Below are 10,124 nucleotides of genomic sequence, written 5' to 3' on the forward strand. Positions count from 1 at the left end.
TGGAGTTGAACGCCAGGTTTTGATCCATTTCTGGCGTTCAACTCTGGTTTTGGATCCTTTTCTGGCGCTGGACGCCAGTTTACGTCGTCTATTCTTGGCCAAAGTATGCACTATTATACATTGCTGGAAAGCCCTGGATGTCTACTTTCCAACGCAATTGGAAGCGCACCATTTCGAGTTCTGTAGCTCCATAAAATCCACTTTGAGTGCAGGGAGGTCAGAATCCAACAGCATCAGCAGTCCTTCTTCAACCTCTGAATCTGATTTCTGCTCAAGTCCCTCAATTTCAGCCAGAAAATACCTGAAATCACAGAAAAACACACAAACTCATAGTAAAGTCCAGAAATATGAATTTAACATAAAAACTAATGAAAACATCCCTAAAAGTAACTAGATCCTACTAAAAACATACTAAAAACAATGCCAAAAAGCGTATAAATTGTCCGCTCATCAATGCACATGGTAGAATTAGGGTATATTAAATAGTTAAATAAAACATGGTAGAAAGGTATGTACTCTCAACATTAAAGGAACATTGATGATATGATAATATGAAAAGTCATGTAAATGCATCGGATAAAATTAGGATATACTAAATAATTAAATAAAATATGGTAGAAAGGTATGTACTCATGAATCAAGAGATTATGAATGACAAAAATAGATAGACATGGTCAATATGGATAAGGGATGAGAAAAATGTATTTAATGCCATGAGACACATGAAAGATAGTAACCATGCATGGATGGAAGAAAAATAACTAGAGCATACTACATGCCAACATAAAGTGAGAAAGGCATAATTCTCTACTCTTTTTCTAACGCTTCTTTATTGCCTATGAGCTTGCCTCTTGTGTTTGCACACAGAATATATTTTTGTAGAGAGAGAAGTGAGAGGATTAGTATTTGAGAGAAGTGATTTTCTACCTATAGATGCACCCCTATTTATATACATTTGGTGATAGGGTGGTTGGGATAATTTTAAATTCAAACGGAGGGTGGTTACTAGATTCCTATCCATATTTCAAAATTTTAAGCTCATCTCCTAACTGATTTTCAAATTTCGAATTTAATTTTATTTCTAGAAGGGGTGAAGGGAGGTTATTACAGCTGAGATTTTGAGTTACTCACCAAACTATTTAGATAGAATTGAAGAGGATGAGACATGTTTTTTGTGGCCACAAACTGTGTAACGAACAGAACTAAATTATAAATAAGCGTTTTAATTCGCACCTTAAATGTTTTTATTTCTCTAAATTATAAATGTTAATTCTCTAATCCTTTTTCACTCTCGTTTAATTTATTTATTAGTTATTAATTATTTATTTAGTATTTTGCGAGAATTTACACCACATATTGCTGGTCGAGAATTATTTCAAGTTGTTAGATGTAATCGGGTAAATTGTCTTGAACTCTTTAACTTATTGTTATATTTTTTGCTATGTCAAGTTTGTACTTACATGTGGTATTTTACACTTTAAAAAAATTACAGCGCAATCCTAAAACTGGTGAGAAGCTTGTCCAAAATTGTGGCAAATTACTCATCAAAAGAATGATGGAGAATGAGTCAATAAAAAATCTAAACAAATTGATGTAACATTAGTCTTTTTCTTTTATTTTTGTATGGAAGTTAAATTTTAGCTTCGTTTTTAAATGATATATATATATATATATTGTGTAGGATGATATTAGCTTTATGATAAATGAATTTTATGAAACTGAAAATTCTATAACTTTAAATGAAGCATTTATAATTGTGAGAGTTGAGAAAAGTGGTGTAATTTATGGCATAAAAGGTTTTAAAAGTTAAATTAAAGATTCAAGAACATCTTTAAGAGACAATGTAAGATCGTGAGGAGCTAACAAAGAAAATAGATATACTAAAAAAAAACTTGAAGAGTAATGAATATGGCTAGGAGAAGAGTTATCTCAAGAGAAATCTTAATTGGAACCTCAAAAAGTCCGATCCTTATGAACTCTTTGATAACACGCTTTGACAATGAAAATGGTTAGATAATTAAAGGTACATATAAAATTGCTTATGATTTTAATACATATTCGTACATAGTTGATATATTATTAGTCTAGGTTTAATTGCATATGGATCTATTTATTATATTTTAGTTGTGTTTTGGTTGAAAAATGACAAATATCTTATTATTTGGTTTGATAAAATTAGTTGTGTAATGATTGAAAAATAGGTGATGAATTGGTTATTTTTTATAAAATCGTAGATGGTGAAAATATCCGAATTTTAGAAAAGTTTCTTCCAAAATTTTTCTTAAAATTTGAATAAAAGTGAATAAAAAAATTTGTAATTAGTGTTATATATTATTTCTAATTTTTTTTGTTTTTCACATTTATAGGAGTGTCAAAATGATGATAACATGTTAACTACAAAACTCTGGAATATTTAAATTCATGGAGACATGTAGAATTTTTAATTTGTGGTTGAACTTGTAAAACTAACTTTAATGCTATTTTATTTTAAAACAATCTTAGTTAAATAAAAGATGTTTGGGTTATCTATGTTATTATATATTATATAAATATTTACTTACTCAGGAAATTAGTTAATATATTAATTAATTAAAAATAATATAATTTAATAAATTATGTGAATAATTTATCTTAAAAGTTACAAGAATAAATGTGTTTTTGTAACTAAAGGAATGAAAAATGTTATAAAATCAAGTTATATTTTGTAACAAAATTTTATGATAGAAAAAATATCTTATTACTAAAAATATTTCATAGGGCAAAATTTGTTACCACTTTTTTAACAAATTTTAGCTTTTGTATTAAAAAAAATTGTTACAAAATATTACTCTATATCGTAACAATTTCATTTTTTGTAGGCACATGGCAATAACTCTGTAATAACTTTTTTTGTTACAAATTTTATATTTTCTTGTAGTGAAAGTCTTAAAGTTAACCTTAACATTTAAAATCATCTTATTAAATTTCTAACATTTTAAAATTATCTCAATGTTGTCTTACTGTTAGTGATCTGTTAACAGAATTTATGGTAAGACAATATTGACACGATTTTGAAACGTTATGCACTTAAATAGGACGAAAACGTTGGCTATGGGGAGAAAAACGATACATTACTCAGAAGAATTACCAAAATCAAGTAAAATGAAGATGAATTCTAACGGAATGAATTGCATTGTGAATTCAAAATTTTTGCTCATTATAAAATACTTGTAAAATGATTAATAGATACACTTCTGCTAAAAAAAAAAGAGGATGATACAGAGTGCAAACCCTAATTCCCTCCTTTCGGCGACCATTTCTTCTCTTCCAACCACAATATTGAACACCAGTAGTGAGTATTTGATTATTCTTCTACTATATTTATTTCTCCTACAATTTCTTTGTTGTTCATCTGATAGTGAATAACCTATACATGATTGTTATTCTTTGGTACTGTTACTTGTGATTTTCAATTGTTCATTGATTCTTCATCTAAGAGATTATGCTTTATATCTTATTATATGGAGGATTGTTTTGTTGGAAGCTTTAAATTTTGTTTGTCTTAAAATTCATTTCGATTTTACTTGCACACAACCTGCTCGATGAAATGTTTCAACTAAACACTTTGATCTCTCTCTGATATTCTATTTGACTATGGTTTCTGGCAAAATGTTGGCACTGATCTGAAAAGTGTGTTGTTGGTAGTTGTAATGAGGTGAAGATTTTCAAGTTCTGGTATTTAATATCTGTTTTTTGGTTTTTGACGCAATAATGGAAGCTCAGGTAGACAGATCTGTGAGCTGTGGGAGGAAAGGAAAGCGCTTGAATTGTGAAACTGAAAAGCATCGAACAAGATAGCGGGTTTATCTTGTTTCTTTTTGTGTCCTTGGTTGAGAGCTTAACACCTGTCACGGAAGCCCACCCAACATTGTTCATTTCTGATGTGTTTCGCAGGGGATTACAAGATTCTTACTCTAATTCCTCACTTCAATTAGGTATGTGTGCTTTATCCTTATGGAGTTATGGTAATGCTTCATTAATTTCTTTCTTTGCCCTTTTAAATAGAAAATGTTGATTTGTAAGATAAATCAGCCTCAAGTCCTGTCTCTATGCATTTTATGTTAATTTTTCCAATCCAATCAGGAGCAGGAACTAGAATTATTCTGAATAAAAGATGAGGGCAATTCATTTCATATGTTTCTCCATGATTCAAAAGCTTCAATTGTCGTTTAGCATGTATTTGAGCTTCAATTGATGTTCCTGCATATTTGTTACATTTGTGATGAATCTATGTGACTTAATTAACATTTTTAATTTGTTAAGAACTTAGTAAAACTAGTGAATAATGCCAAAGTTATGACCAAATTCAGGCATTGTGAGTTCCTAGTAAACTTCATTGTTTGCTTGAAATTATCAAATTCATAGCACTTGATTAAAAAGCTGAGAGAACTAATTGTCTAACAAATGTTAAAAAGCTTGACATTTTGACATGGATAGATTTAATTTTCCTGTTTTGACATGTTAAAAAAAAAATCCTAAATACTTTATATTGTCATTTGCCTTATAATTGCATTGTTTCTATTTCATTTTTATTTTTACATACCCCCAAATTAATCAAATCTTGAAATTTGTCTTGTTCAGTATTAATACACATGCATGGAAGACCTTGTTTTTTATTAATACACATGCCTTGTTTATACCAAAAGCACTTCTTGACTCGTAAACAAATCTCATCTTCAACTACTGCTAGTTATCAATTTAAGTAAATTTAGGGGAGTCATATCTTTTATTAATCCTTAGCTAAGAAGGTTATCCGTACATACATATTGCACACTCCAGATATATTAAATCAGAGTCTTATTTCATAATTTGCTTATTCTACTATTTCTTTATTTTGTTAAGTAATAGTCCTTACATTATATCACTGATTGTGTAACTATGTTGCTAAAATTTATTATTCTATAGTAAATAATCACCCAGGCTTTCCTCATTTTATTTCTTTGATAAAATGAACTTAATTAAACAAAACAAGATATTGCTATCAATCTTGATATATGAATTATATTTTTTCTGTATTGGAGTTCTAACTTATTTTCTTTGTGCTTTGTATTCTTTTTTCCAATTTAGGAACTTAGTGCCATTGTTCCATTTTGAGAAAAGCAAAAGATTGTAAGAACTGCTATCAGCAAGGTACAAAAGTTATAGGATGATACCAGATAGAATTTGCAAACCAGTTCTTTACATTTACTATGTCCTTTAGCATATAACTTATTCTCTCTTCCACTTTTTAACTTTCCAATATTCTTCAATGCAGTTCCGTGCAGCTATTCAGTTACAATTTGATTTCCATCGGGTAATTTACAATCTCGGAATTGTTCTGGTCATAATTCTTCTCCATTTTACTTATATATCGTGCAATTGTGCTTTGTTTTACTTTGTTTGTGTGCGTGTAACAGTATTAAGAGTATAGAATTCACTTTCTTTTTTCTGCACTTAACATGTTCGATGAAATGCTTCAACTAGATTTCTTTGAATTCTCCCTTTATTATTTCTTCTCTTGATTTCTTTGATGTTTTTGTGCCTTGATGACATCATAAATCGGTTAGTCATCTTTCTGAATTATGCAAGTTGCTATACTAGAAATGGAAAAGCTAATTAGCTGAACTTTAGTCTTAGATTTCATCTCTCTATCTTATGTCCATCCTTGTAAAACCTGGTAGTTTTGTTTTTGTGCACCTATAAACTTGATGTGAGCTTGATGACTAATTTATAGCAAAAGCTAAAAGCAAAAAATCACCATCACTACTAGTATAAAAAAACCATCTCTTATTAACTTTCTTGTGTTCATATTGACTTAGGTGTCTAACTTCTATATTATAGGAAATAAATTAATGTAGCATATGTGTCATGAAACAGAAATGGAATTGCTAATATATATATGAGATTGCTAATATATTTCACATCGCGAGACTACTGCTGCTGCTATTTTTACTAGTGCAAAACTGGGTCATGAAGCTAGTTTTCTTTGCCATCATTGTTGGAAGATCATAGCCATTATATACTTACTAGTGCAAAACTGGGTCATGAAGCTATTTTAATTAATTGCCTTATCATTAAGTTGATTCAGATCATAGCCATTATATACTCACTTGGAAGATCCCAAGGATCATATTTATAGATATCAAGTTGCTTGATGAGCTCAATGGACAGAGGCATTTGCTGAATCTTTCTGCTTTTTAGTTTTCTTACTTGAAAATTAATTTTTGCCACTCAAGGGGACCACTTTGTGTTAGCCTCAAAGAATAGATTCAAGCTGTTACACTAATTGGCATATTAATACAAGAAGAGAAGATCAAGATAAGATGAGAGATAATAATGTGTTAGTACCATACGTGAGGACCATGACATGATTAATTTGAAGGGGACCAAGTTGGAATTGGTTGTGTGGAAATTAAATGTAATTTCTTATTAGTTTTAAGAGTATTTCTTAAATGTAATTTCTTATTAGTTCAACAAGATATTGCTATCAATCTTGATATATTAATTATATTTTTTATTATGTTTTTACAGGTATGAAGAGAAAAAGGCTAATAAAAAAGTATCAAAGTCCTAAAAAATCCCTCAAAGATGTTGAAGATGCTAAAATAGTGTCATCTCCTAATACAAGAGGAAATGATCATATCTCAATTTTCAATTTTACCAAATTCTTAAAGTGTGAATTTATACATGATTGTTATTTTTTTATTTAAGTAATATAGTTTTCTCTTATTTCTTTTATGTTTTTACAGGTATGAAAAGAAGAAGGCTAATAAAGAAGTATCAAAGTCCTAAAAAATCCTTCAAAGATGTTGAAAATGCTAGACTAGTGTCATCCCCTAATGCAAGAGGAAATGCTCATATCTCAATTTTTAATTTTATCCAATTCTTAAAGTGTCATCCCCTAATATTATTTTTCCTTTTTTTTATATTATTGCAGGTATTAAAAGGAGAAGGCTTGTACAATTTGAAGAGGAAGAAGATGAACATATTGAACCGAATGTTGTATATGCTAAAGAAAATGTTCATCTCTCAAATGATGAAAATGGTAACTATCTCCTCTTTTAGCATACTATGATAAAAATATTGTGAAGTTTCTAATTCCTTTAATTAGGTTTCTAATTCTTTTACTTTGAAGTTATCTTGGCAAGAGAAAAAAGACATCTTCCAAGTCATTCTAGGTCAACATCTTCTAAAGGCACGAGTCAACAAGAGCATATACCTCAAAGTTCATCCATTCAAAATGAAGTTTATAGTCATAGCCTATCAGATGCTGATTTTCTTAATAATGAAGAGGTAAATGGAGTTGCTATTTCTAGAAAGAAGTGGAACACCACATGGTTTGTTATTGTTGTAGGTATGTTATTTTTTCTTATTAATTTACTAGTTCAAATAATCTGTTTTTAATTACTAACTGTCTTAAATAATAGCTCTTTTATTTTCTTTTTAGATGAACAAGGGGTTGAAAAGAGTATGCATCTTAAGGTAAAAGATGCATTTTCCCTTCATCATAGTAGGAAACGAGTTCTTATAGAATGGAATGGAAGTGGTCAGCCAATTGGAGAATCTGGTGGACTCTTGGGAGGTGTTTTGGGGCTCATTGCAAGTAATTTTAATAATTTTCCTATAATGTACAAAACTTGGCATAAGGTTCCAATGCAATACAAAGATGCTGTTTTTGAGAATACTATTAAGGTATGCTATTTTTTATTATATTTTTATTTTGAAAAATATTATTTGTTGTGTTTACCTTAAGTTTTGTATACTAACTACATATTTATGTTTTTTTGAAGAAAATATTTGTTGTTAATGATGATGAACACAAAAGGTATATCTTGTCAAATCTTGGAAATAAGTGGAAGAATAATAGATGCAAGCTATTCAATGAGCATTATAAATTGGAACTTAGTTGGGATGCAAATGTTAATTCGAATCCAATTGGAATTCCCAAAGATCATTGGGCTGCATTTTTGGAATATAGATTGAGTCCAAAAACTCAGGTAAACACATTTGTTCTTTGTTAGTTTTTATTTGTGTTTAAGATCCATTAACTTTTATGCTTGTTAATGTGCAGGAATTGTGTGAAAAGAATGCTACAAATCGGCAACAATTAAAAATTCCTCACACTCTTGGCTCAAAAACACTTGCTAGGAAACGCCATGAACTTGTACATTTGTTTACTTTCTTAGTATTTTTGTTTTCTTAATTTTTTGTGTTAGTTATATTTTAATTTGACCAATCTTTTAATAATGTTAGGAAGTTGAAACTGGGCGACAGTTTAGTAGAGGAGAAATGTTTTCTATCACTCACAAGAAAAAAGATGGAACATTTGTCAATGAGGAAGCACAACAAAAAAATGTAAGATAAGATTCTAATTTATATTTATTCCCACAATGATATTAACATAGTGCCCTTTTCATTTCATTATTATGTATCCTTTTTAGGTTTGCTAAGACTAAGAGCATTTTAAGTTTTGAATTTCTCTTCTCATTTTCCTTTGTATATATTACATCATTTCATTCCTAACAACAGTAATATGAAGCAGTAATTAAATTAAAGTAAAGCGCTCTATCTTCAGGCTTGAATGCTTGATTTTGTTCTTTAAAATAGTAGTACTCCTGTTGCTTAATAAAATTGTAGTACTTCTTTGCAAAATGATTGATAAATTCTATTGGACTAATATGGCATATGTAACATTATTATTTGTCTATGAATCACTCCAGGAAGACTTACAAAAGGAAATTGGTGAGGGTGCTTCTGAAAATGAAGCATATGTTAAAGTATTTGGCAAAGAGAATTCAAGCTATGTTAGAGGTATGGGATTTGGTGTTCGTCCATCTCAAATGATTGGATCCTTATCCCGCTCAAGAGAGTCTATGCAATCTACTACAACTAGTGGACCATCAAGAGCTGAATATCAAAACTTGAAGTTACAAGTACAATTGCTACAGGAGCAAGTAAATTTTCTTGTGAATCATCAAAAGGGTCAATTGCCACCCGGTTTTCCTACTGAGGTAAGATAAGGATATATGTTATACTTAATTTTATAGACTTGCGTACTTAATTTTTATCATCAACTTCTTCTAAAATGATTATAGTTTGTAATCATAGCTTCTTGTATAACACTTGTTGATAAGTATCCTTCTAAAATATATATTTTTTTATTTTCAATTGTAGGTTGCAGATTTTGAATCACCGACACATACAAGACCATATTCTTCTGCCAGTCATGAACCTCAACAATATAGGTCATCCAACGTTTAAAGGAGTTTTATGATTGAATTGTTAGGTTTACAAGTTTGGATTAAGTTGGAATTTTTTGAATTTACATATGGATTATTACCATGTAATTAAAATTTGTAGAATTCAACTTTTGAAATACATTGTTACTATTTTTGTAAAACTTGTGGGATTGAATTTGGATTTGTTGAAAAACAATGTCATTTATGGAGAATTCAATTTTTGATAATAGAAATTTTGATGTTAGAGAGATTATGACAGTTTAAAACAGTCACTAAATACAGAAAAAAAACTGTCACAGGAATAAGTAACTTGGTAACGGTTTTAAATAAAAAAAATGTCACTAAAAATATTGTGACGGTTTAAATAGTCACTAAATATGCCTAAAAATTGTCACATGATTTAGTAATTTAATGACGGTTTCAAAACGTCGCGAAATATAGTATAAAAACCACCTTTACAAGTGTTATAAATTAGTGACGGTTTTATACTTTAAAAACCGTCACAAACAATTTAGTGACACTCCTTACCAACGGTGGTCCAAAACCGTCACTATGTCAGCTGGCGACGCTCAAATCTGTGACGCTTTTTTTAGCCGTCGCAAAACCATTTAGTGACAGTTAAAACCGTCACCAAGCATTAAAAAAAACCGTCGTCAAAATGCTGTTTTGTTGTAGTGAAGTATATTACTCTTAATTACGTTACTTTCATTCTAAGTAAATTTATTTTTTATTAAAAATAAATTAAAAATAAATTATATAATTATCTATCGTAAAAAATTTGATATTATTGAAGGATAAAATTAAAATTTATTTTAAAATTAAAAATAAAGTTTAACTAAATTAAACATTAAAAAGTTTTGGTACATG

The 10,124-nt window shown here is 29.4% G+C and overlaps 1 protein-coding gene and 1 long non-coding RNA gene across 5 annotated transcripts; both read left to right on the forward strand.

Moving 5' to 3' along the window:
• On the forward strand, positions 3,260 to 3,914 carry LOC110267626. Its single transcript, XR_002355450.1, has 2 exons — positions 3,260 to 3,331; positions 3,763 to 3,914. It is a non-coding gene; the product is annotated as an uncharacterized LOC110267626 (long non-coding RNA).
• Positions 6,551 to 9,316, forward strand: LOC107620588. 4 transcript variants are annotated; one of them, XM_016322722.2, is made up of 10 exons: positions 6,551 to 6,648; positions 6,768 to 6,866; positions 6,956 to 7,063; positions 7,154 to 7,372; positions 7,466 to 7,710; positions 7,809 to 8,015; positions 8,090 to 8,182; positions 8,272 to 8,373; positions 8,739 to 9,029; positions 9,193 to 9,316. In XM_016322722.2, the coding sequence occupies exons 1-10, from the start codon at positions 6,552 to 6,554 to the stop codon at positions 9,277 to 9,279; spliced, it is 1,548 nt and encodes a 515-aa protein (XP_016178208.2). In that variant the 5' UTR covers position 6,551; the 3' UTR covers positions 9,280 to 9,316. The 4 variants fall into 4 exon arrangements, with proteins under 4 accessions (XP_016178208.2, XP_020969257.1, XP_020969256.1 ...); XM_021113598.1 differs by lacking the exon at positions 8,272 to 8,373; XM_021113597.1 differs by lacking the exon at positions 6,768 to 6,866.

The sequence above is a fragment of the Arachis ipaensis genome, chromosome B10 (assembly GCF_000816755.2).
Source record: "Arachis ipaensis cultivar K30076 chromosome B10, Araip1.1, whole genome shotgun sequence".
Taxonomy (NCBI): domain Eukaryota; kingdom Viridiplantae; phylum Streptophyta; class Magnoliopsida; order Fabales; family Fabaceae; genus Arachis; species Arachis ipaensis.